This window comes from Hyperoodon ampullatus (assembly GCF_949752795.1).
Source record: "Hyperoodon ampullatus genome assembly, chromosome: 7".
In the NCBI taxonomy this organism is placed as follows: Eukaryota; Metazoa; Chordata; class Mammalia; order Artiodactyla; family Ziphiidae; genus Hyperoodon; species Hyperoodon ampullatus.
Genome location: NC_136920.1, coordinates 94,930,813 through 94,957,645, shown reverse-complemented (window position 1 = coordinate 94,957,645; position 26,833 = coordinate 94,930,813). Strand labels below are relative to the sequence as shown.

Sequence of the window (26,833 nt, the reverse complement as noted above, 5' to 3'; positions counted from 1 at the left end):
GTGAATCCAGATAAGGAATACAGTGCTCAAAATGTGTACTAGTCCAGTTTTTTTTTTTTTTTTTTTTTTTTTTTTTTACAGAATTGAGAAGTTTAAGCTAAAAAGTGGGTAGTTAACTTTTTCCAGAACTTGGAATCTACAATCTGATTGAAGCAGTAAAATATCTCCACTGATAGGCTAGGAGCGCTTCCTGGGTTCAGAGCTGTCCCAAATCAAGATTCCATCACTTACCAACTTACTTCTCAAAGCTATTGTTTATTCTGTACAAGGTTCCACTGTACATCACACATTCTTCTACTCTTGCTTACACAGTAAACAAGTGTACACCAGCCCTTTGGCTCAGGTTCACAGGTCTTCCCTGGAGAAGGGTGTCAGGCCAGTTAGACTCAGGGTGTCTTTTTCTGATGCTTCCTGGGAACACTGGAAAGTTCTGGGCTCCGAGGGGCACAAGTGGGGCCCAGCTGTGTGGGTGTGCAGAGAGCTCCACGCACAGACCTCCGTGCCTTGGTGCGGAACAGCTTTTTTCTAGGGGACAGCACAGAGTTTTGCCCAACTACTTAGGGCAGAATCAAGCCCATGGGAAAGAACCGTACAACTGAGGCAAGATGTCCCCAAACACCCAGGCTCCAGCTCCCAGGTTGGACTGTAGACTGATGCCAAGAGGAGCTGGAGCTGGGGGCGGCATGGGCATCCCTGAGAAACTCGGTCCAGAGGGCCTACGTCGGGAGGCTCTGAGAAGGGGGGGTGGGGCAGGGAGGTTGGAGAGGAAAAGCAAGTTAAGGAGGAATAAATTAAAGGTGAGAGAAGCTCGAGGGTAAGGGGCTCCTGCTATCCTTCCAACAGCTGGGGAGTAGCCTGGGGCTGGGTTAGAGGAAGCGGTGGGAAGGACTTGATAACACTATCAGAAGAAATCTCCTTTTACCTGCTCTCTTCACCTCACTGCAATGCAAAACAAGCCAGGGGCTACGGGCACGCACGACCCTGAGGCCCCCCGGCGGCTCTGAACATGGCACTGGGGAAAAGGGAAGAGGCTGAGGGTATTTCAGGGAGGGGCAGTTACCCCCTGGTCCCCAAATGCTATAAGGCACAATTCTTGGAGGCAACTAGATTCCATCCAAAACGTTAAAAAAACAAACAAAAAACCTGTCAGAGCCCAGGTCTACTGTGGCTGTGCTTGGGGCCTGGCCAACTCCCACCTAGCACCACTGGGGGCTGGCACGAGAAAAGCTGTATTTTGAAGAATTAAGGAAAAAAAAGAAAAATGACCAGCACAACGTCCCAGCTGTGAAGAGGTGTGAAAGAGAGCATCTCCAGTCTGAAAACTTCAGTTACGGTAAATTAAAAAAAACAGCTGGGCTTTTAAAAACCAAAAACAGCTTTTTTCAAAGACGTCCCCTCATCTGTCCCCCTGGAGTTAGCAGCGTTACGAGGGCTCTGGGCTCATGGGTGTTTCTCTTGCTCCTGGACCGGTGAAGGCGGGCGGCGATCCTCCCCAGCAGGCTCCAGAGGGCGCTGTCTTTCCGGGAGGCCGGGGCTGGAGCCTCGGCCAGTGGGCCTGTGGATGAGGATCTTCTCCCCACAGACGGCTGTTGTTTAATCACACACAGGAAGAAACCACAAGCTTACAAATGCAAACGTGAGAAGCCGAGGGACACTGTGCTGGCTCAGTCCGTGTCCTGCCGATCTTCCCTGCCAGGCGGGGCTCGGGGGCAGCAGGCTCCCCACTCCAGACCCTGGCCAGGCTGCAGCAACTCCTGCTCGGCAGCTTCACTTTCCTTTATTTTTCGCTTATTAGTCAGGTGGGTTTTTTTTGACTTTTTTTGTCTTTTTAAAAAAACGTAGGGTGTAGGGCCACCACGGGGAAGGATGAGATGTAGCTCCTCGTTGCTACATGCGGGAGGGCGGACTGGCCAACTCGTAGAAGAGCAAGTAGGCGTCGCTGGTGCGCACTTGGCCGGAGGACATGGGGGAGACGCTGTGGAGAGAGGACAGGTCAGCCTGGCGGCCACGGGGCCCCATGGCGCGACAGAGCGGCTGGGGGAGCGTGAGGGCCCGTCTCTGATCTACTGGACACCCGAGGCCACCCTCTTCTGGAGGGTCTTCAAATGTACAGCTACACCCCTTTTGGCCCTGACCTTTTCCGGGTTAGGTACAGGTGCCTGACAGCCGGGAGCCGCGCCCGAGGCCTGTCTCACCTGGAGTCATTGAACGCGTGCCATTCGCCTGTCACCGGGCTCCGGCAGTAGGCTGTGTAATGGCCGCCCATGGTGGTTCCGGAGTGATTGGACACAGCATACAGGTTGTAAACAGCGTGGTCTGAGGAGGAAGCACAAGGCGTCAAGCCCCCGAGGCATCCCTTTCCCCCCGGGCGCCCCCGCTCCTGCCGCTACTCCCAGTTTCCACGTCTCACTCCTTAGCAGCGTCCCTCCACCTCTCGGCCTCCCCGCTGTATCTCAGACACTTGTGCCTTGGTTCTGCACCTCCAGCGCAGAAAAATACTTACTGGTGTTTTCTGAGGCAAATTCTCTCAAGTCCAGGTCTCTTAGTGGGAAATTCACAAATGTTGTGAGCTTGCTGGTTCGTATCCTGGATTCCGAGAACCGCTTCAGATCTGGTATTGGTGTGAGTCAAGGAGAGACAGGGTGGCGAGAACAGAGTCAGAGAACAGGAGACAGGGCCCCTGAGGGCGACTGCGCTTCTCAGGAAACAGGAGGGCACGCGGGAGAAGAAAAGCCGCCTGACTCTCTGAGGTTCCTACTCTGTTGGTCCTCGCCTGGGCCCCTGTCATCAGTCCCTCTCTAATGTCAAGTCCCTGCCCTGACGAGCTGAAGGATACGGAGCACCAAGATCTTTGGGAACCTCTGGATGGAGAACTTCTTTATACACCGCTTTCTGGCTCGGCAGCGACAGCACGTCTGAAAGACAGGACAGACAGAGCTGGGCAGGACTCATGAGAGAGGCCAACAGGCGAATCCAGCAACTCCTAGGCTGGTCCGCCCCCGAGAGGGCTCAGGGAGATGCACTTGCGCTGGCACGGAGGGTGACTTACTGGCTTTTCATCGCCATCAAGCACATCCTCTTTGGTGAAGAGCCTCATGCAGTCCATTAATGTCACCTCAGGATAACCTCGCTGGGAGAGAGAAAAATGAAGGTCAGAGGTCACTGACATGAAAGGGTAAGAGCGGGAGTTTCCGAAGCAGGGGGACAGGGGTGCGTACCTTAGCAATGGGCAGAGACAGGTCCCAGAAGGGATCAAAGACGGTAGAACAGTAACCACAATCAGTACACGTCAGGGAGCTCTTCAGCTGCCCGACAAAGAGATCTGGGGAGAGACGGACATGCGATGCTTAAACACTGTGTCTCCTTTCTCACCGCTCCTGCCTCAGACCTTTGGGTGCTGGGCACTGGGTAGCAGGAGGGGTCCCCGGGAGAATGGGCTTCTCATGCTCTGCTCAGGCAAAGCACTTAGCAGGGAAGGCAGGCATTTCCCCCTGGGCCCGCACTTACCCCCGATCCGACTGTCCTCCCGTTCTAGATATTTCCTCCACATCTGGCGCCCTTTCTCATCATCACTAGGACCCAGAGAGAGAGGAAGACAATGGGTCAGAGCTCAAACCATGATAAGTTTAAAGGCCTAGGGATCTAAATCCTTAATATCCAAAATTCTCCCCAAATCATTACCCCCAAAGAAGTTTGTGTAGTTCCGCCCCCAGCACTCTCCTCCTACTTACGGAAGATGGTCGAGGTTCTCAGTGTTGGACCTGGGCCTCGCTGTGACCCGGTTCACCTCATTGTGGAGCCCGTCCAGGAGGAAGCGAAGAAACTCCTGAGCGTCCTGCTGACTGAACCCGAAGAAGAGGGAGTGAGCGACACCTCTGGCCCCTAGAACCTGCTGCTGCCGCCACCCACCCCGGGGAGGTCACGTCCCCAAGGCCCTTACTTATAGCCGACGAAGCGCGGTGCGTATCTCTGGATCTGGGTCTTGAACTCAGAGGGGCTCACCACGTCATTGGGGGATGAGGTCCATATGGTCTGGATTAGTTTTGCAAACTCTATTGGAAGGAGAGGGCAGAGAGGGGCGTGGAGGACAGCTAGGCCATTTTCTCTAAGAAATTCTTAAACTAGAGTCCCAACTAAAAGAAGCCGAAGAGAAATAGGAGAGGAACACATGACACAGAGTGGGAAAAGCGTGCTGAGGGGGAGCAGGGCTGCGCCCCTCACCTTCCATGAGGGCTGTGTGTGCACGGCTGCTGTGGCCGAGGTCCCGCACGTAGAGCCTCTGGAGGCAGTAGTCCCTCAGCTCCCGGGTGTTGCTCAGGCACTGCAGAATGGAGTTCATGAAGCACTGCGAGAGACCACCTGCACGTCAGCCGCGGAACAAAGACCCTGGCTGGCATGTCTAGTTACTTCCTACCTAGAGCCCTCGGGTCCATCTGGCCCAGAAATGAATCCTCCCACGGCCTCAAGTGCCTCTTTTTGTCAGTATAGCGGTGAAGTGAGGCAAGGTCCCACTGCTGGCACAGGTGATGTAACTGGTTATTTACCACAGAGGAGTGGTAAATACAAAAGGGAGTGGAGGAGCTGGACAGAAGTGGGTGGGAAGTGATGGCTGTCCTCGAGGAGAAGGATCCAGGAAAGTAGCTAAGCTGCCAGTTCAAAGGGCGACTCCTCTTTAGCAGGGCTTCCTGCTGGGGGCGGGGCTGAGGAGGAGCTCAGCAACTTTGTAAAACACCAGCCAGGAAGGGCAGGTACCAGCTGGCCTAGCGGGTAGGGAGGGAGTCAGCTGGAGCCAGGAGGGGACTCTGGTTAGACAGCCCCAGTTGGGATGGTAGGGAGTGGCCTCAGGAACGAAGTGGGCGAGGAAGAACTCACCGTGTTCCCAAGGTTTCGAAGACCAGCCAGACCCTGGGTGCTCTTAGAATTCTGTAAGCAAAGAACACGCGGCATACTCAGGCTGAAGGAAGAGGCCCGGCCTATGTTAGGTTCTCTCTGCAACTTTCTGCCAGTTGTAGCCACTGGCATCAAGCCACACACATTATTCTCTCTTCAACTTCAGTCTACGTACGTTGTAGGAAAGAGGGGTGTGGAATGCCTGTCATTTTCAACACACATCAAAAATATTCTTCAAGGCTTTGCTTTCTTTTATCGACGACGTGTTTTCCCCCATCTTTATGTTACTTTTCATTCTCTGCCATATTGGAGACTGGAGATTAGAGCCAGAGACGAGGAGTTCATATACCTGGCTCCAAGAAATTTCAGGTCCCAAATCCAGGCACTCTCTCAAATGACCTACATTAGTATCCTGAGATGTCTGATATCTAAAGCAGCTGTCATAATGAGCACTTCAAGGAGGTCTTGAAGAGTTCAATGACAAAACATCTCAACTGAGTTTAGATCTTCAGCTGGGGAAAAAGTCTAGTTGGCCTGCCCTTCTGAATCGCCAGAGACAGGTGGAATTCCTTCCAGCTGAGCTCAGCTCCTGAGGGCTGATTAAAGCCTGGGAGAATCCTCCTCGCCTGGTTCAGGTTTCAACACCCTGACCGGCCACTGGCTGGGAATCCTTCTGATGGCAGGTTGCGGCCAAGCAGAGGTAAGCACCTGGCTGAAGGCGCTACTCTTGCTCTGGTCCCTATTGTGGAGGCTGGTGAGGGGGTGGGAGAGAGAACAGGTGCTCCGTTGAGGATTCTGAGCATTGTTTGTCCAGGTCTCTTGGCTGATCCTGGCCCAACCTCCAAGGAGTCAGAAAACCTTCAGGCTCAAAGGGTTACAGAATCGGCCTACAGATGAACCTTCCACCCTCTCTCTCAGGGAGGGGACCTGGGAGCAGGCAACTCCGGAGCAACACTGGCTGGGGCATGCGTGGGGCCAGCTCAAGCCTGATCAGAACAGGAGCCTGAAATAACTCAGCTAAAATTACTCATGCCGTGTGCTGTCAGCAGCTCAAAGCCCGTGAGGTTGTCAGCAGAAGGGGGTGGGCTGGGGAGAGGCAGGCTGAAGGAGGGCCTTTCTCAGGTATTGCCCCGCTGATCCCACAAGTGGGAGGATCCCTCCTTGCCAATTCTTAGGTCTAACACTAATAGGTAGGGAAGGAAATACCTAAACCAGCAGAGGGACCTGCTGTCCACCTGCAGCTAGAAAGAAACGCCTATTGGCAGCAGGTGGGGTATAAGCACCCGCTGAAGAACAGCAGTGTATGGCCCCAAACACAGAATTTAAATCTTACCTTCATGACAATCTCAATAAACTCTGATGCTCCAGTCAGAGGGCCACAACAGAGATAATTCCCTGGACAAAGACCTCATCAGCATTTTGAAGTAGACATGGGGCCCAACAAAAACACTGACGTCTCCGTGTTGCCCACTCGGAACTAAACGTGAAAGCCTGCCCACGACCGAGTACCTGCTCTTTCTTCCCAGAACACCCACTCTTACACCTATTTCCGGCAGTGCTTTATTAGTTCTTACCCCCTGTGCCTCAGACAACATCTGTCTAAACAGGCCACAGAAGCAAAGCATTCTACCGCCGGTGATTGTCACTGTCCACCAAAGTGGGCCCTTGGCTGAGGCAGTAGTCACGCAGCACTAGTGGGGGTGGGGCAGTGCGAGACTGGAGGCATCTCTCTAATGAAGCATTCCTGTGGTGTTGACACTTTTAACTGTGACCCAACAGAGGGAAGGTCAAGAAGAACAGGTCACGATCTACGGTTACTATGCTTGAGGAGCTACCCCTGCTTACGGCGGCCTGGCGGGTGGAGAGATGGGGGAGGCTCCTTCAAGGCATCGCTGGGACCCTCTTAGTTCTGGGTTGTGCCTTTGTCTAAAATTTCCTGAGCTCAAAACTGCTTGCCAATTTCTAAGCACTCTGTGTAGAAGGCGGCTGGGTAACAGAAGTCAGGGGGTGGGAGTGCAGGGGAGAGCAGGACTGTTCTTTGCCCAGCCAGATATTCTTCTGCCATGAATAGGAAATCAGGAGCTGCAGGGAAAGTCAGCAGTTTCCATTCCAGAGAGAAACAAAATGTCCCAGGAGTGACCTTTCTTACAGGAAAAACAATTCTACCTCAGGGCCGACAGGGAGAGGCCAAAACTGGAGAAGTTGGGAGAGACCCTGAACAGCCAGCCTCTCACCAGGAGACAAGGAAATGACTCCAGTTGGGATGCTGGAACTCAAGTGCAAAGAGCGGAGAAAGTTCGGGTCAAGAACTTCCTTAAAATTAGCCATCAGCAAGCCTAATCTGACTCAGTAGCAACCACTGTTGTAGAAGGTAGATGCCACCTCCAACGCCAGTAAAGAGACGGCATTCGCCTCCCAGGGAAGGAGCAGGGGGCTCATAAGAGCCTGTTCTATGTTAACGCGGGGGAAACATCTGGGAACACGGGCCATAGAAGAAAGGCTGATGGAGGTTTGTGTCCTCACACTCGAAACCCCAGGAAAGGGCTTTCCAGCTTACTTCACCTGTGCCATGAGGGTCAGCCATGAGTCCTGGCTGCAGCCAAGGAGCCTGGTGTGGCCCTGGCACGGGGCAGTGCACACACTGCCAACACGGGAGCTGGTGCTGTTACATAAGACCTGTCAAGCTCTAGCCCCTTCTCTCTTCCCCAAGGGGGCAGTGCCCAGCCTTTAGCCCCAGCATCACTCTGGGGCGGCTACGTCATTTGAGGGATCCAGTGCCCACTTAGCTGAACTGGGGAGGGCTGGGCAGGGAAGGGACGTTGACCTCTTTCCCAGTCTGCAACTCCTCTGCCCTTCACGGGGTCAAAGGACCCCTGTTACCGACCCTCTGGGAAAGGGCCTTTTGGGGCTGAGTGTCGGGGAGGCGGTCCCTTTCCCACCAGCCTTTCTTGCTGGGTCTGGCCTTGGAGGAGTCACGCCCGCGGAGTCCAGCGAGCTGCCCGTTCCCTCACACACCGAGAACTAGTCAAGGTTACGCTTTCCTGCACCTGTCCTGATAGGTGCCAGGAATTAAGAGTCCAAGAGCCACCTGGTGCCGGAGTCGACGAGAGGGAAGGGGAAGGGGGGTTCGGAGGACTCAGGGGCTCGGACCTCAACAAGGGGAGGGGGCCGCGAGTAAGCGTGAGGTCACCCGGGGAGGGGCGTTCCTTGCCGGGAGACCCTGGGAAAGGAGGGGTGGGGGCTGAGGACACTCCGTGCCCGGGCCCGGTGCGCGGCAGCAGGGGGCGGGAGGGAGGGCATCCCGGGGAGGAGGCGGAACCCCAGCCCTCGGCGTTGGGGGTCCCGGAGAAGGGCCCCGCGTACCTTGGCTTTGTTGAGCAGGAGCCCCACGAAGGTGGAGAGCAGCAGGGAAGGGGAGAGAGGGGAGCGCGGCCGCAGCTCCTTGGCGAGGGCGGGAAAGGGGGCTGCGGGGGGTTCCTCAGGCAGGGTCACGGTGTACGAGGTGCGCATGCTGACGGGCGGGTGGCGGGCTCGACCCCTCGCCTAACGTTGGCCAAGGGGGCGCGGGGTAGTACCGAGCGATCCCACGGCCCGGACGCCCAGGCCGGCGAGGCCGCCACAGGACACCGTCCGCGGCGCCCGGCGGCAACCGCTACGGCAGGCAGACCGCACGCTCCTCCGCCTCAACCTCCGCGGCGCACGCCGCCAACCGCCCCTGCACCGGCTCTCTCTCTCTAGCAGACTGGCGGCCCCGCCCGCGCCGCTGGCCGCGCGACGTCAGCGCTGGGGCGGGACCAGGGCTCCAGCTCCGCCCCCGCTGGGCCCCGCCCCCGGGCGCCAGCACGCGGACCCGAGCGAGGCTGAGCCCCCGCCAGACCCCGCGCTTCCCGCGGGTCCGCCCACCGCTTGGCTGCCCATAGCCCTCTGCCGCCGACCGAGCCCGCCGGCCGCAGAGACCTGGCAGCCCCCGGGGGCCGGCAGGACAGGAGCGCGGAGTCCGGCACCCACCTCGGGGTTGGGACTTGAGAAACTGTCTTTGAGGCCCGCAGAGGACACGTCTCCAAGGACGAGTGTCAGCCGGGTGAGCTTCCCCCAAGGCGGCAAACGATTCCTAACTTTTTGGGGGCTGCAGATCATTTTGAGAACCCGATGAAAGCTCTGTACTCATTTTTTTCAGGGAAAAATGCACCCACGCACAAACTTTTGCACAGCATTCAGGGGGGATTCAGCATTCAGGGCTTTCTTGGAGCCCAACATCGACACAGACCGTGAGGGTCACAGGGCCCAGGTTAGGAAGGTAGATTTCCACGGCTTCGGCATTGAGCACCCCTCCTCCCTCCAGCCCTAGTTTGGCCCACTGTCAAGAGAGGCAATGCCCATATTTTTATATGGTACAATACGTCACCATACCTTTTGGCCCCAGGAAGGAAGCTTTTCTGGCCTCTTCTACCCAGTTACCCAACTCCATCTCTCCTAGAATCTCAAATTTTGATTTGTTTTTGGGATATGGGGAGAAAGTACCACCACGGTGGAGAAATAGGTGCTCAGCTGGTGTGGGGTGAGTGTACTCCTCTGACCCTAAGGGCAGCAATGCTTGAAGATTTCTGCTGCTCCACCTCCCTCACCTATCAGGGACCCACACAGAATCTGCCTGGAGAAAGTATCTTGTTTGGAGCTTGATGGCTATTTTTAGCCAGTATTTTTAGCATTTAAAAATACTCTGGGAGGCAGCAGTGTGTGCTGTTACTCATCTGTGGCCTCCTTCTGTTTCCCTTGGCCTGTCATCCCCACATGTACACGCACACGGCACACACGACCACAGCCACATGGGGAGTGTGTCCAGGACGCATGTATGGCTTGTACCCCAGGCCTCCCACAGAACAGCAATTTTGTGCTACTGAGGGGGGAGCACAGACGGTTGCCCCTGTGTGTTCCAGCAGCGGTGGTGGGAGGAGTGCGCAGGTGGCAGGAGCTGCAGGGCGTTCTCCTGGGTGATAAGTGAGGCTTGATGTTAGGAGGGGTGATCTCAACAGTCACTGTCCTTGCCGGGTGACCAAACCTGGACCCTGGACAAAATGCAACAGCCTTCTCCTCCATGCTTCCTTCTTCCTAACCACACCCTTTTGAGCCAGTCCCACACTGTCTTGCAGCAAGGCTTGCATTTCATCACATCACTCCCGTGCCCTGAAACAACGACTCTTCTATCCATTCTGGAAACCTCAGGTAGCCCTGTCTGTGAGACTGTCATCCATAGGTTGGACGACACCACTGTCACCACCCTCACTCTTCTCTGATCTTCGCTGCCAACCAACCTGCTTTAGCACTTGCCTTCTCTCGCTTAAAAAACAAAACTGCCACCGATGAAGTACTTACTAAATGCCAGGCACTGCTAAGTGCTTTATATATATTATCCCAGCTAACTTGCATAATAACACAGTGACGTAGCAACTATTACCTCTATTTTCTAGATGAAGGAACTTAAGCCCTGAGAGGTCAAATGACTTTCCAGGACCACATAGCTGGTAAATGGCAGTGTGGGGCTTTGAACCCAGACCCATCCTACAGCAAAACCCATGCTAGTAACAATTACCAGGAGATTCTGGAATGCCCTTCCTGTTCTCTGCCCGTTACCAACCCGTAAATTCTGCTCAAAACTCATGTTTTCCACAAAGCCTTCTCTAATGAACTCCACCCAGCTCGAAACACCATCTCTGTATACCCCCAGTCTAATAGCATTCAGTTTCCACGGTATGAATTTGTTTAAATATGTTTATCTTTGTGTTATAAGTGTCTCTAAGGCTTCTGTAAGTGGTCTGAGCTTGTGTGTTGATTGTACCATCACACTGATACCTCCTGAAGGGCAGGGTTGTGGGTTCTCTTAGTGGCTGCTTAATAAAGGTGTTGAGCTCATCATGAAAGGGGGCCAGAGCAGGCTCTGCTGGCCATCCTGGAAGTCCCATTGAGCCTCAGAGGGTGGGGCGAGTCTGGGTTTGCATGTTGAGTAAGTGAGCTGCAGGAAGCGCTGTCTATCAGGTGCTCACCCCCTGGAGCATTTGGCCTGTCTGCCCATGACGTAGGCCAGCCACCCCGGGACATCATGACATTCTGCCAGCTCTCTCCATCTTTCCTGGGATGCGGGAGGTTAGGGGCATTGCTGGGAGAGGGGAGGCTCAGCTGGGGAAAGCTCCTATGGGAGCCCTTGGAGAAGCCGGGGTGGAACGAATTCACACAGGGTCCAATCTTGTCAGGCAGGTCTGACGGCTGCGGGACACAACCGAGGAAGAACCGTGGTCCTTTCTCAACTAGCCAAGCCCCCGTGAATCCCTTGCCCCTCAGTGCCATTTCGTGAAGTGGGGTGAGTAAAGCATATAGTCTTCTGGGATCTGAATCTGGCTCTGGCTCCATGACTTTCTGCCTCAGACACACTGAGCTGATCTCTGCAGGGCTCATTCCTGGAGCCTGAGAGGGCCATTTCTCAGACCCTGTGCTTGGCCTGCCTCCCCCGTAGGTATTTTCTCACCTCAGATCCTTCCTGGCATGGATGGAGTATTTAGATAAATTAAAGTCAGGGTTAGCTCTACGAAGGCAAGACGGCCAATACCTTGTTCCCTCAGATCTTAGTGGGCAGCTTGGTCCTGGATTTGGAAACACTGCTTAGGCCCTGCTCCTGGGCGCACCTGCTGTTACCACCGCAAACGGGACAGACTGGTGGCCTGATTGACTGAACTGGTAGGGGCTCAGAGTCCTTGTTAGGAGGTTTGGCTTTCAGCCCACGAGTGCCCTTGGGGAGGGAGGGCCAGCGAGCGGTACCTAGGTCTGTAGGAAGCTCCGCCTCCCTGCATCACTCAGACTCCAGGAGGCCAAAAGCTCTGTACTCCTTTGAGCCCCTGGGCAGTCTGGCCTGAACCAGCTGGATTCCAGAGGCCCACACACTTCCCTCTCTCGTTTATACCTCTGTGTGGGGCACCAGGTTTTACTGGTGAGGTGAGAGGTGAGAGGGTGCAGGGGGCCACGTGTGCAGCTCTGGGCCCTGAACATGCTCTTCATTTCTGTAGCCGATGGTCAGTGGAGCGGCTCTCCCAGGGGCAGGGAACATTTTGCCAGGCGTGGATTAACTTCTGCCTTGCTGAGCCCACCCGTGTGCCACATTAACTCATGGAGACATCCCCGAGGCGGGGTGGAGGGGGAGGCAGGGAGCACAGTGCGGGGCACTGATTGAGAAAACGAGCCTGGGTAAGGCAGCACCAAGGCCACCGGCCAGGTCATAGCCCATAGCCGGTCTTCAAGGGCTGGAGACATCAGTGTCTGCCTGATTCTAACCACAGACTACAAACCGACTGCCCTTTCTTTCTCAGCAGCTAGTACTGGTCCTGGCTGTGGGACCCCTCTGGCTTAAGGGCTCCTCTGTGTGACCTTCCTATGCTGTCAGCACAGATTCAGGCCCTGAGGAAGTTCAGCCTCCTCTGGGTGGCCGAGTGGGTGAGGACAAGCCCCAGGGTCTCAGGCTGCCAAGCTGGACAAATAAGACAGCAGGGATGCAGTTCAGCGTGGCTGAGTAAACAGTGAGAAGGCAGGGGACAGAGAGGAGGAAGGTCACACCTCTCACCCAGGAGCCCTTGGGCAGCCCCTACTGTCCTCAAGTTGTTCTCTTTGGAGTAAAGCTCCTCCCTTCCCCCTACTGCTTAGCAGCAGTCAAGTCCAAAGTCCCACCCGAGAGAAAAATCACATGACCTCGGCTTATATAATCTCCCTGTCACTGAACAGCTGGAACCCGAGGCTTTGTGAGATGAGTCAGCAGCCCCAGTGGCAAATAGGACCCAGGTGCCCAGGCCGTTTGCTCCTAGCAACAGGTCCCAGAGCAGAGGGCACGGGTGTGCAAGAGGCCGGGTCAGGCCCTGCATCTGAACAGCAGATGCCCGGCCCGTGACTTGTGCTCTGGAGGGCCCCAGGCCAACCCTGGCTCTTCTTGGGCAAAGAAGAGGGTGGCCTCGGCAGGGCTGAGGCCAGCAGGCAGAATGCCAGGGCCGGGGAGGGAGCAGCTGGAGGGGGTGGAGCGGAGGAGGATTAGGATGGATTGTAGGGGTTAAAGCACAGCCCTGGAAGGGCTCAGTGGGAACAGCTTGTCCTTCCATAGGCCCGAGGGAACAGGAGAGGTGGGGCAGAGGGGGGACGTGACCAGGCTGGGTGCTTGGGCCCCTGGCTCTCTGCAGGGCCAACTCACCTGGCCTGGCTTCCTGGCTTGGAGTCCCCACTGAAGGTAGTGAAAGGTTTTTTTTTTTTTTTTTTTTTAATCAGTTCTGAACCAACACACCTCCCTCCTCTCCAGTCTGTCATAAGGTGGAGCCTGGGGCAGCCCTCACTGTCCTAGGCTGAGCTGCACCCTCTGTGGAGTGGCATTTTGTTGGTACTTAAGCAAGCTGGGGGTGGGGTGGGGGGGGTATTCAGAATTCTTGTCCCCCTACACCAGTTCTTCACCCGTGCTCAGCTGAGTCTGTGACCGTCCAAGTTCATGTGGGCTGTTACTATTAACAAGGGGACTGAGCCTGGTTAGACCTGTTCTAGTCCCCGGTGGGCGGCCCTGCTTGTGACCTCCCTTTACTGTACTTCAACTGTAGTTCAGGTCAGCTACCCTGAGAGCCCTGGGGCCACGGCTGCCCCAGAGGAGTCAGATCCTGCTGGCTCCGCCCCAGGATGCACTTCCTTCTCACCTTTGTTCCTCCCAACGGTGGTCCCCTCCCCCACTCTAGTCAGCTGCCAAATGCCCCTTCTTTTCCATCATCTCCTTTCCCCCCTTAAGTTTAAACCGACTCTCCCATTGCATGTTACTGGTTTCAGATTCCTCCACATCCATTATTTGCTTTGAACCTCCTGACATCCCTGGGAGGTGGGCGGGGCAGGCATGACCATTCCCTTTCATGGGTGAGGAAACAGCTCAGGTGAGAGGTGACCAAGGTTAAAGGGGCAAAATGTTCTTCCAGCGGTCAGAGCAGCCCATCCCATCCCAGCCTCGATGACCTCTCCCTTCCCCATCACCTATGACGCTGCAAAACACCTAGGGAGGCCTCCTACTGCCACTGTTTTTGGAACTAATCTCCCCAAGTTAGTTGTGCATATGCCCGAGGGCAGGGGCCATGGCTCCCACCTCTCCTGCCTCCCGGAGCACCTGGAAGGGGGCAAGGAGGACTGACGTGTATGGAGCACCTACTCCGTGCCAGGCCCTTTCACACGCAACCTTGGATTCCTCACGACAATCTATGAAGTGGGAACTATGATTGCTCTCGTTTTACAGAGGAAACAGGTTCAGAAGTTCAGGAACTTCTCTGAGGTTATGCTGCTAGTAAGCCGAGCACCGTAAATGAATGAATGAGACAGTTAAGATCCCCAGATGGAGATCGGAAAAGAAACTGGACCTGGTTCTAGGCAGAAGTGGTCCAGGCCCCACGAACAGGGATGTTCTCACGCCAGCAAGATGTGGTCAACTCCAGAGGCGAGGGTGAGGGTGGTGAGGAGAGAGAGGGGTGAGGTTAGAGGGGTGAGGGTGAGGTTAAATCAAGGTCTTACACCACTGAGCCCACGAGGGGCCTCTCCCAGTTGATAGCATCTGCTGGAGTGAGAGCTCACAGTGAAACGCTAGCTCAGTTGTCGGGCTGCTGGCTACTTCCCTGTGTTGTGGGTTGCTTCTGGACGGGAGGAGGGACGTTAGGGTGGCTGAGTTTGCTCTGGGTCAATCTGCGACTCCTCTGAGGTCCGCTCTCAGAATTCCCCTCACCCTGGCCCTGGGGGTGGAGGTGGGGCCGGGGTGTCCCCTGTGGAAGGGGTGCGGGGCAGCAGGCTCCAGGGAGGTTTGGAATACTCCTGAGTGGGAAGGAGGAAGCCCTGCTCTCCTGGGATTGGGCCTGAGAGTGGCTCCGCAGTTTAGTCTGTGGAGGGGAGGTTTTCGGACCTCAGTGTGCTTGAAGATTACCTGACAGTCTGGTGAAAAGGGCAGATTTCCAGGCACTGTCCCTAGAGAATTTGATTCGGTGGGGGGGGCCTGGGTGGGGCCCAGACCCCTGAATTGTTAAGCTGTGCAGGTGATTCTGAGGTAGGCAGTCTGCAGACCCCACTTTGAGGAACACTGAGCCCCGTAAAGAGCCCTTCTCGGGCTTCCCTGGTGGCGCAGTGATTAAGAACCCGCCTGCCAATGCAAGGGACACGGGTTCGAGCCCGGGCCTGGGAAGATCCCACATGCCGCGGAGCAACTAAGCCTGTGTGCCACAACTACTGATCCTGAGCTCTAGAGCCGTGGGCCACAACTACTGAGCCCACGCACCACAACTACTGAAGCCTGCATGCCTAGAGCCCGTGCTCCACAAGAGAAGCCATGACAATGAGAAGCCTGCGCACCGCAACGAAGAGCAGCCCCTGCTCACCGTAACTAGAGAAAGCCTGCGCGCAGCAACAAAGACCCAACGCAGCGCCCCCCCAAAAAAAGAGCCTTCTCTTTTGAGCAAAGGGAGGGCGCCCCTCAGAGGCCTCTAGCACCCAAGCCCCTCCACTGAGAGCTGCTTTCTGATTGTCCCTGAGATGCGCAACACCAGACCTGTTCAAGTGAATCACGCTCCACCCCAAGCGCACGTGCCCTGAGAGCATGTCTTTCTCTCCCGGGCCAGCTCTGTCGTGTGCCACTCCTCGTCCCTCCGACATAGCCAGCCCTGCCCTTTCAGGGCCTGAACGCTCTGGGAGGCACCAGCCTTTGCATCTCCCATGGCACCTCACATACGGCCCAGCAAGGCCAAGACTCTCTAAGTAATGGTATCAAAGTTGTCCTCTCAAGACCTTTAGTTATGACAAGCTTCAAGATCCGTGCCTCAAAGCTCCACCCCTATCTTGCACCCCTGCTCCATTTTTCTGGACAAGCCCCTTAAGCAGCATTTCTTGCTATGGCATAGCTATTGTTTCCAAAAGACACGTGTCCTAAGAGTAGGAGAAGGGTACATAGAGTAATGAAGGCAACACAACACCCAGTTCTCCTGCCCATATGCTTGCCTGTCCATCTACCCACCTACTCATCCACCCGACCATCCATCCATCCATCCACCCACCCACCCGTCCATCCACCCACCCACTCACCAATCCATCCATCCATCCATCCACCCATCCGTCCGTCCATCCATCCATCCATCCATCCATCCATCCATCCATCCATCCATCCACATGATAAGCACGTCAGCTGAGTTCTACACCGAGCTAGGCACATGGTGAGGGATCTAGAGATCTGATTTCTTTCTCATCCTGTGAGCTCACCATCTAATGGGTAAACTAATGACTACAGAAAAGGCAGAATTGTAGTCAGTGCCCCAAGAGAGGTGTGTTCAGGGATTAGATGTGGGTGGGGCCATGCCAGCCCTTACTCTGTCAACAGCAGAGCCTCTTCCCTTATTCGAGCCCAGGCACTATTGGAGTAGAGAGGGATTGGATCGTCTAAAGCCCTAGACAAAAAGTTCTGCATCATTTTCTCCAAAGACACATGAGAACAACTCCTGTCCAGACACCCTGTCCTGAGCCAGGCAGGGTCCATCAGAGGAGAGACCCTCTTCTCCTGATGTCTTATGTCCCAATGTTAAGCCACGTCTCTGGACTGGGAGGTAAAAGCCTGAGCAGGAGGAGAGATGCAATCAGGGCCAGGGGGCCTCTCTTACCACGGGGCACTCTGGTGGTCTGGGGGCCTCAGCAGTCAGTCCAGGATGGGGCAGGGCCTGCAGGGGGACCCTGGCATGTTGGGTGGGAAAGTAGAGGATAAGAATCCCAGTGTACATGAGGGTAGCTGAGCATTTCCAAGATGACTGCTGGGCCATCGTTGAGTGCACAGGTCATGAAGTGGGTTTCCTGGGGAGAGTGGGAAAGTCCCTGGGCAAGGCATCAAACCATGAGGGCACCGGACGTGCTGAGGTTACTTCCCTGGCTCATCCCCACCTGGGCTGCAGGAGCAGCCACTGTGAGGCCTGGGAAGAAAAACCTCTGCCTTCGATCATGGGTCAAGTTGGGAGTCCTTTCCTCACCAGTGCTGCCTCCCCAGCCCATCACCGGGTCCCTCGGGCAAACTCACCATGGTGTTTCGCCCTGGGGAGCTGGAGCAGCTGGACACAGGGGCCTGGCCCTTGCTCTTCTCCCACAGCGTGTAACGGCCACTCGGTCGGTAGGTGGGGCTGAGGACTTCAGGGACTCGTGAGTGAGGGGCCTGGGTGGGCACCTGCGGTGCGCTGCCCTTGCGACCATAGCTCTCCAGGTAGTCGGCCAGGTACTCCGAGCGGCTGGCTGCCTGGTAGAGCCCCTGCAGGGCACACAGCTCCTTGCGCGTGCGGGCCAGCATGGGGCCGCGGCCCAGGTCTAGCCGGTAGCTATCTGAGGTCCGGAGGCTGGAGAAATCCCGGGCCAGGTCTGATTGACTGTTCGACTTCTTCTGGGTCAGGGTTACCCCCTGGTCGCGGGCATTGATGGGCAGGTAGCTGAGGGAGCTGGTGGTCACTCCATAAGGGAATCCACTGCCCCCGCTGAGTCCACTCCCTGAAGGCCGCTCGGTGCCCCGAGTCTGGCTCTCCGCACGCTTAGCACCCCCGATGACATCGGGTCTCAGCAGGGGGCGGCCTCGGTCATAGTCCAGGATGGAGGGGGGGCCATACGTATGGGGACGGGTGAGGAAGCTGGTGGGGGGGCCGGGCTTGAAACCAAGCTTCTCCTTCTCCAGGAAGGAGGCAGCCAGGTTGGCCCCGTAGGAGGAGGGAGTGTAGGTGCCATAGCCTGATTTGGCATAAGGGGCATCTGTGTAGCGGGCCGATTCTGTGTAGCGCTTCAGGGTGGAGGAGAGCTGGGACATCCTTCAGGGCGGCACTCAGTGGGAACTGGGGGCCTCATGGGCTGAAAGACAAGGAAAGCAGTTGTCAGAGGGCCCTGCCGGGGGTCAGGCTCCCACTGTACCTGCTCTCCGTCCCCAGCTGGCCAGACCTCAACCAGGGACCACACAGTCTAATTCCACGAGAGGCTGACCCGCCGCTGAGATACACCTCTGCACTTGCGCGCATGCACACAGGCATGCAGGTCTCCACGCACCCATGCATTCACACCTCAGGGAAAGCATGAGAGCTGAGCTGGCTTTCATAAACCACACCGGGCAAGCAGTCTCAGGAGGTCCTGGCCACTCCAACTGCTCCCCTCAAAGACCCCAGGGTGAGGCAGGGACTGCCCTACCTCTGCAGCCCTTCAAGCAACAAACAGTATTCCAACCCAGGTCCCATCTGCTTCCTCTCCTCAGCTTCTGCAGGTACTCCCGAGATGGGGGGATGCCACCGCCCTCACCCCCTGGATTGGAGACGCTGGACGTTCTGAGAGTTAAGACTACTCCCCTGCTTTCTGACCTATGGGACGAGCAGGAGTCTTTTGCGAATCTTACACTGACTGAGCTGGCATGACCTGAGAGGATCACTTGGTCAGATCCTTGATGAGGAAAAGGAGGCCCATGCGGTTTGCGGGAGGTGGCGATGAGTGGCTGACCAGGAGCCTGACCTTGGTCTCCAGACCCAATCCCAGAGTTCTTCCCTGGACATGGTCACCTGCTGCGGTGGGGGATCCTCGTGTGGTAGAGCCCACCGTCTTCACTGATCTAAGACTTCTGTTTCAAGTGGAGTCAGGGCCCTGTGGCCTCCCAGGGGTTCTCCCCTACCAGCACCCATCACAAACTGCTCATGGTGATAATGACTTGTGCAAAGGGGGCCCCCTGGAGGCTAAAATCCTGCACTGCAGGCAGCACTCCTGTCCCTACCCCAAGTCCTTGCAGCTGGGGTGGGTCCACTGAAGGAACACAGAACCTCTGAATTGAGGAGTTTTGAGACCCCTAAAGGGTCATCCATCTTTTTTTTTAAGTTTCATGTCATATATATTTTACCACAAGTAAAAGAAGACATTTCCACATCCATCATCCAATTGAATCTTCCCAAGGTCCCAGGGAGTGGGCAGCCATGACCACACTTTACATAGAGGACACTGAAGCAGACAGAGGCGAAACAGCCTGAACCAAGTCTCACAGCAGAGACATCAGATTTGGGAATCCATCCCAGATTTCCCCACTGCCGAAACAAGGGTGATTATCAGTTAGATGCATTGCACCCGTTACCTACCCTCACTGTTAAGGTCGCCTTAGTTGTTGCTACAAAAGACTTGCACATCCTCCAGATCTTACTCAGACTAAACCGTAAGATGTTTGCCCAAGTTGTTTTTCAGGAACTTGGAGTCAGCTGTGTCCAGTGCATGCTCCAGCCAATTAAGACTGGTTAGGACCGTCAGCCCCTTCCTGGGCATCTGAGAGTGTCCACTCGATGAGGGGGTCATCCATCTTAAGTTCTCTGTTGTACAAATGGGAAAAGCACAACTGACTTGCCCAAGGTCACGCACCAGCAGGCCCAGGGCTGGCGTCCACGTCTCTCAGACTTCCAGCCCAGTGGTCTTCCCACTTTACCTCGCCTCAGCACCCCCATCACACTTAGGCTCATGTGGGGGCCCCCAGAGTCCCTCCATCACCGTGAACATGCAGGCTTTATCTATAATGGAGCTGGAGGGCAGAGGTGCTTGGATGGAGGAGCAGGTAGGATCGGGCCTCTTTCCTTGAGGGTCAGCAGGGGCTCTTGGGGGGCTCCTGGGGCGGTGAGGGTGCACAGTCGTCCAGGACTCTCAGAGGAGTGTGCGCAGGGGCCAGTTGTGACGCGCCCCGTGGCTGACTAGGGGGGTGATTTTGCCCTAGTCATTTAACCTCCCAAGCCCCAATTTCCTCACCTGCAAAATTAGTATAATAATCATCATTACGATTCCTGCCTCACGGGGTTGTTGCGAGGAATAAATGAGATAATAACATGTGAAAGCTCTCAACAATGACAGTGGTTATTATCTCCTCCCCCAGGCCCCGCCAGGCAGCCCGGCTCCTCCCTTTGTAGGCCTGTAATAATGTCAGGGCTGGCTGTCTCCTGCCCGGCGGGCCTCTGACCGCAGCCCCGGGCACCAGGCTTCTCCCAGCAGCCCCCAGGGAGATGAGCGGATGAGCGGGCAGTGGGCAGAATCTAGCTGTTCGGCAGCCAGTGGCTCGGGCAGCCCACAGCCTGCCCTAGGCCGCAGCCCCAGCCCATTAGGGCAGAGAGGAGCTGGTGCCAAGCCTCAAATGCTGAGGGCCAGGCAGAGAGCTCTAGAAACTCAGTCCATGTAAGGCGTGAGATAGGTGCAGGGGTGGGAGGTGAGCAGGTGGCACCTGCCATAGAGGCCCCAGAGACCTCCAGCCATTTTCAGTCTAGGCCGGCCTCAGAAAGGCCTGGCTTATAAGTTATTGTCCACCCTTTTCCTGCCTGGCCCGGAGGCCCCCTACCCTTCATGTACACTCCCTCCCCACTGTGTTCCCACCTCCAGCACGACTTTCACCCCTTTCTGGGAAAAGAGAACTAGAGGAGGGCTAGGGGAAACCACAAGCTTCCCTCCCATCTGCTTAGCTTTCTGGGGTCCAGAGAAGGAAGAGAAGGAAGGCCGAGAGAGGCCAGGGGGAGAGACAGAAAGAGGCACAGGGGGCGGGGGCGTGGGACCAGTCCTGCTCGATTTCACTTTGGAGAGCGCCATCAATAATTCAAAGTCAAAGAGACTCCAGGTCTCAGGAGCTGGGCTCTGGGACACCTGGCAGCCAATCAGATATGACCCCACCCCACCCCACCCCCACCCCCACCAGGGCAGGGGCTCATACCTCCTCCCCTCGGGCCTCTCTACGCCTCCCCACACTGAGGTTCCCAGGCAATTGGTATTCTGCAGGCAGTGCCCCAAGCTTGCGACCTCTCCTGGCCCTGCTGACGCAGAAGTGCTGGGGCCAAACAAGGTGCAGCAGACGGGGACAGACGGCCCTGGGATGGCCCACAAGTAACACTGGGAAGGGTTGGGGTCTGGGGGTGGAGCCACACCTTCCAGTCCCCAGAATCGCAGGAGGGCTCCTAAGTCCCTCTCTCCTGTCTACTTCAATCTGGCAGGCAACTGACAGACCTCTCCCTCCCTGCAGTCTCAGGTGGTCATGCCATCACTAACAGCCCCCTGGAAGCTGCCTCTCGGCGCTGGCAGCTGGTTTACAGTTCCCCTGTCTGGGGAGAGGGTCCCTATTGGGGCTGAGGCCTTGAGCATGCCTATCCCCTCCCCCAACCCCCAGTTTCACTCTTGAGGACAGCGCCAGCATCTTTCAGGTGAGCAGACAGCTTGGGTTGGCGCCCCTTGCATTACCTGGCACGGCTGTCCCTGGAGGCTGCAGAACGCACCCCGGGCGGGAGAGTGGGCCGGGGCCCTGGCTATAGCCTTGCTGCGCAAGACAGGGACAGGACGGGCACTCACATGGCCACGAGTCTCCTTGTTGCCAAAGGAACGGCCTGAACTGAATGGCCCTTTCATGGGGCAGTGGGAGGCCAGCCGATTGGCTGTGATCCCCCGTCCCCCTCCCTGCCCAGCATGGGGCCCCTGCTGCCCGACTCCTTTCACTGTTTACCCAGAGCTGGCAAGTACAGGCATGTGGTTCCAGGCAGTGCCTCCCCAGGTGCCCGCCACCTCAGACAGCAGGGCAGCCTCCCTGCCAGCCTCCTCCTCCGTGCCATCTCACCAGGGCCCTCAGCTTTTCCCTGCTCTGCCAGGCTTCCCTCTCGCTTTGCTCAGATTCCCTCTCTTGGGAGGTGTGGTGGCATCCCTCTTCCTGAAAGGATGAGTGAGCCAGCTGGCCACTGCCCCGCCAGCAGGTACTGAGCACCCCTGGACCAGGCATCACCCTGAGTGCTTCTCGGGCAGCCTCTCATTTCTCAGCAGCCCGAAGTCCAACACTCATACAGCCTTCCCTGTGCCCCTGGCTTACAAATATCATTTGAAGGTTTAATTTTTTTATGTTAAATTGAAATTCAAAATATTTTCATTCAAAAATTTAAAAAAATAGACAAGATATTTAAATAATGAAACGTTCAAATGAAGCATTTAGCATTCATATTTCTGAAGTTATTAAAGCTTAAAACTGCACTAAGACTTCTGCGTATTAACTCAATCCTCACGACTGCCCTAAGCAACAGGTGCTATTATTATGCCCATTTGCAGATGAGAAAACTAGGGTTCGGGGAAGTGATGTGGATTTCCCCAAGGTCACACTGGGAGCAGTGGCGGAGCTGGACTGGGACCTACCTGGGCTCTGTCTGTTGACAGCTGCCCTGAAGCCAACCCCCCACGTCCCTTCTCACTTCCCTGGCCTCTCCCTGAGCTGGCACAGGGTGGGGGGCCTGCAGCACGGGGTTGAGGGGGATCCAGGCATGCACTGTCTAGGCAACAGCACAGCAGGTTCAGACTCCGGCAGGAGCTGCCCTTCGAGTTTCCACTGCAGGCGAATGAAAGCGAAGCCAGGTGCAACCTGAGCCCCAGTACGATGCTGATCGGCCGAGACATGGTCCAGGAGGCCTCCATTTCACCCATGATGCCAAGCTCCTTCATGTCCCCTGGCACCAGCATCTGGCCCCAGCCAGGGCCCTTGGCCCAAGGCCTGGTTATGGACATGCCCCCCAGCCTCCTACCCTTGCTGCAGCTCAGCCCACCCCCCGAGGTACCCAGACTAGGTGAGTCAGGGGTTAAAATGAACCCTATCTTCCTGGGGCCACCAGCCCTTTACGTCAGCCACTGTCATTTCCTGTTGCTCACGTGAAGGGCTCCGTAACCTGCCCAGCCAGGGGAGGGACTTGCTCCCCAGGAATCCCAGGCACTCCTGGCCCCCACGGTAGGGGATGGGTGATGCCCAACATCCCAGCAGCCTTCACGGCCCCTCTCTGCCCAGATCTGCTCTCCTTTCTGGGGTAAAGGCGTGCCAGCTTCTGTGGCCTTGCCACTGCCTGGATAGAGAGCCCCTAGCTGGGCTTCAGAGGTACGCCTCAGCTGGATTTAGTCCCTTCCCTCCTACTCAGGTGTCCGGGACAGGTGAGTGGGGAATCCCAGCCAGTTCCACTAGGTGCTTGGGAACCTCCACAGTGGTGACCTCAGAGCTTCCCAAAGCCGCTTGCTAACAACATCGGAATGAGGCAGTGAGACAGCTGACCTTGAAGGGTAAAGTGGGCTGAGAGAGGGGCCCTGTCATCTACACTTTCCAAGCCGCACGCCCAGCTGCTGGGGCACTGCCTACACACAAGTGTCAATTCCTAGGTCGAGGAATGTCCCGGCCAAAGTAGAGGATACAGGTGGAGTGGAAGGTCAGGGTGAGGGATATCTGTGCACTCACAGTCCAGGAGTTGTTTACTCCCCTCAGGCCCGCTCCCTTCCGGCCTGCCACTAGCGGCTCTGCTTCTCAGGGGCTGGCACCCACCCCACTGACCCACCACTTTAGTGCCTAATATGCCTTGGCAGGGGGTCATCCAAGGGGCAGTGGGTCCCTCTCAGTCTCTCTAGGTCCCAGTAGTTACCCAAGGGCTGGGAGGGGGTGAAGAGGTAAGATAAAGAGACTGGGGATTAGAGCCAGAATCCTGCCTGGAGGAGAAGACGTGGGTGGGCTTAGGGCAGTGTCTCTATAGGGCGCTCCTTAATTTGGGGTTGGGAGGGGGTGGGCATCTCTACACTTCCAAGAAAAGGCAAAGATATGGGCCCCTGGGCAGTATTGGAACCCTTAAATTCTCTTTTCCAACCACCTCCCTTCCAGGCACTCTCCTGGTACCCACCCCAGGGGAGAGCCCCAGGCTCCCTCCCTCTCCTCTAGGGCTTCGTTGTTCCTCCTCCTGGCCTCTGAGCCCTTGGTCTTGTCCATAGCACCTACCAGGCCCGGTGGGGTGGCCTCTCACATGCTCCCCCAGACAGACAGGGCTCCTTCAAACAGACAGTCCAGGGCCCTCTGGACAACGGCCCTGTGAAGTTCGGACATCAAAGGGGCAGTTACTGACCTGTGTCTGGGGACACTGGACAGGATCTGGGGGCTTCTCCTTCCCCAGCAGGGCAGGGAGTGCAGTGGCCAGCCCAGAGGCAGGGCTCCGACTCGGGCCGGGTAATCCGGAGCTCAGGTTACCGACTCCGATATATATAGTATCTTATCTGACCTCACGGAGATGGCTAGCTCCACTCGCTGGCATTCCAAGCCCCAGGGAGAATTAAAGGGGCAGTGGCAGGCCCTCCCCTCGAGGTGGGCCAGTGCCAGGCAAGGAGATCCTACGAGACTGTTTGAAAGGAGGCGTTTTGAAATGGAACAGAAGGAGGATTCAAGAGGAAACAATTGGAAAGAGGGTAGAGGGAGGCAGGTGGGATTAGGCAAAAATATGGAGAAAGAGGTGTCCGTCCCTGAACTGGAGAAGAGCAGGAAGCCTCAGTCCACCTCCTTTAGTTTTGAAATGGAGGAGACCTAGAGGCAGACAGCAGCTCACTCAAGGGCACACAGGTAGGCAGAGGCAGGAGGGACCCCTCTCAGGTTCCCAGTCCAAACTCTTTTATAATGGACTTCTAGGCCTGGGCTTGTATTCTGGGGCTTTCCCTTTTATTGGCTCTGAGACAGTGGGCAAGTCACTTAAGCTGTCTGGACCTTATTTAGTCTGTAAAGCAAGAGCAATAATAATGATATACCTCACAGGTGTGAGGGTTAAATAATATTTGTAAATTTCCTGGCACATAGTAAGAGTTCAATAAATGATGATTATTACTATATTGAATACTCCCACTCATTATTATAATTAGTGGTAGTATCTGTAGTAGTACCTCCCGGGTGAAGCTTGCTAGGGAGAAAAGGGCCTCCAGGCCCCCCTGCGGGAGTACTCTGTTCTAATGCCAGAGAACAGCACCATGGTTTTCTGAGCTGGTCCATGTCCCATAACTGGCAAGGCAAACGAGGCTTGCCCTATTCCCAGATGTCCAGTCCACCCATCAGAGAAGGCCCAGGCCCACTTGGGCTCCTTCCTCCTCCACCCAGAAAAATATAGCAAGTGCAGATTCCCCCAGGCTACCAGGAGCAAGGCTGGCTGCTCTGGTGTGTCCACTCTACCTGTAGGAGTGCTCAGGATCCCGAGCACGGAGCGGGGCTGACTGGGCAGGGCACAGGAGGAAGCTGCTGGATTCTTAACCTCTTGGGCCTTGGTGCTCTTGTCTGCTCCCAGTCTGTTTCTCCTGTTTCTCGATGGCTCTCCCTGAGGACTGGGAGTACCCGGGATGGTGCCTCCACCCTGTCTCAGCAGAGGCTACTGACTCAGCTCAGGTCACGATGATGCACTTCAGAGGACGCCCTCGTACCCGGCCCTCATTCCAGTCCTCGTTCCGACTCCAGTTTGGCATCATTTACAGCATCAGAGGAGTGGTGGCTGCTCCAACCCCAGCCCAACCAGCTCTCCTTTCCTCCACTTTATGCGTCCCCGACTTGGGGACCTTCTCATGCCTGTGCCTGGGGAGGTGAGCATCAGCAGGATCCAGCTCAGGCCCATTCTAAGAGCAGCCAGATGAGCAGGTAGATGTTCACACCTTAGCTAGAATGGGTTGGCCAGAGCTTCCTTAGACTGTTAAGTGTAAGTTACTTGCCTTGGAGCACCGCGTGCCTGCTGCTGGTTTGGGATTGGTGAGAATTTCAAAGATGCCTCTTTCTGGTTTGGGATTGGTGGAAAATCTCCTCTTCCACTTGACTGCTACCCTCCCCCCACCCCACCCTCTTTGGCAAACCGACCAGAGACAGCCCCCAGGAGCTTTGAGAGGAGGGAGTAAATGAGCTGCCACGCACACGTGGGGAGGGCGTTGTCAGGGTCCAGGCGGCACTCTCAGCCACATCCCACACAGGCCTCAGAGACCTGGTCCTGCCCAAGCACCGTTTCCTTAGAACACACTGATCAGCACACAGATGGCTCTTCCCGGCACCCTAGGCTGTCAGCTGGCAGGCCCCCGCCCCCCCCATACAACTGGTACCCACAGCTGGAGATCCTCAGCGCAGCTGGCGCTCGCCCTACATTTCTAGTGCCCATTCTGCCCAGGCTGTCGTTGACACCTCACTTTCTGAGCCTCAAAAGGGACTGCCCTCTGCATCCCCCCTCCTCAGTCTCAGACAGGTGGCACGTACCTGCCTCTTCCCCGAAGACGGACGAGTCGAGCCGGGCACAAGCATGGAGCTGCGGGTGAGTCCCGGCTGGTACTGGAGCAGCGCAATGAGCAGCAGCTGACGCAGAGGGCTCCCTGGCCTCGGCTCCTGCCCGCCTCTCCCGCACCTCCGCAGGGGGCCCGGAGAGGACCTCCCTGGGAAATTGGCGCCACCCAGCGGGCAGCTGCCTCATTGCGCCGGGGCAGGCAAAGCGACAGCCCGCGTCTCGCGTCACCGAGACGCGTCACTGCTATTGGCCTGTTCCTATTGTGGCGTCATTAGAGCCCCGCCCGGCCAGGATCTCTCAGGCGCCCGAGATATGCAGAGAACCACGTGGAGGAAAGGCACGCGAGTTTGGAGGGGGTGGAGCACCTGAATATGACACGACGGGACAGCTGGAAGGTATTGGGAAAGAGGAAGGGTCATGCGGAGAAGGCTCAGGAGTTGAACCCCAGGGCGTATGGATCAGCTTTCAGTTTTTAGGGAAGGCTAAACGTTCCCGCTCCTTCCCACCGGGCTGGGAGAGGGCCAGTTCTTCCGCCTCTTCTCTTTTTCGCTGCTCTTTCTCTACTCTCTGCTCATTTTACTCGCACGAGACCAGTGACTGATGGTGCCTCCCTGAGTGGGTAAACGGTGGCACTGAGTCAGTGGAAGAGATTCTCTTTTGTCTTTCAAGAAAAAGCTGAAAGGAAACTTGAAATTTTGCGGTTCCCATTCTTCGTGTATAACCTTTCCCCCATCCTCCACGGTGGTGAAGAAAACCACACAGCCAGGTAGACTGGTGCCAAGGCAAGTCCAGGTTTTCAATTTCACCTGGACCATCAGTCCTTCCAGGTGTCCTTAGCTCCT

At 56.3% G+C, this 26,833-nt stretch overlaps 1 protein-coding gene across 5 annotated transcripts; it reads right to left on the bottom strand.

Annotated features, from left to right (window-relative positions):
- Window positions 1-1,887: 1,887 nt before the first annotated feature.
- On the bottom strand, window positions 1,888-26,011 carry USP2 (ubiquitin specific peptidase 2; the record flags this gene model as incomplete). 5 transcript variants are annotated; one of them, XM_079707619.1, is made up of 12 exons in its annotated part: window positions 1,888-1,975; window positions 2,196-2,316; window positions 2,504-2,611; window positions 2,837-2,915; window positions 3,050-3,130; window positions 3,219-3,322; window positions 3,508-3,572; window positions 3,732-3,842; window positions 3,941-4,052; window positions 4,222-4,345; window positions 4,873-4,923; window positions 25,967-26,011. In XM_079707619.1, the coding sequence occupies 12 exons, from the start codon at window positions 26,009-26,011 to the stop codon at window positions 1,888-1,890; spliced, it is 1,089 nt and encodes a 362-aa protein (XP_079563745.1). The 5 variants fall into 5 exon arrangements, with proteins under 5 accessions (XP_079563745.1, XP_079563742.1, XP_079563743.1 ...); XM_079707616.1 differs by lacking the exon at window positions 25,967-26,011 and adding an exon at window positions 16,979-17,746; XM_079707617.1 differs by lacking the exon at window positions 25,967-26,011 and adding an exon at window positions 8,254-8,400.
- Between the last annotated feature and the right edge of the window lie 822 nt (window positions 26,012-26,833).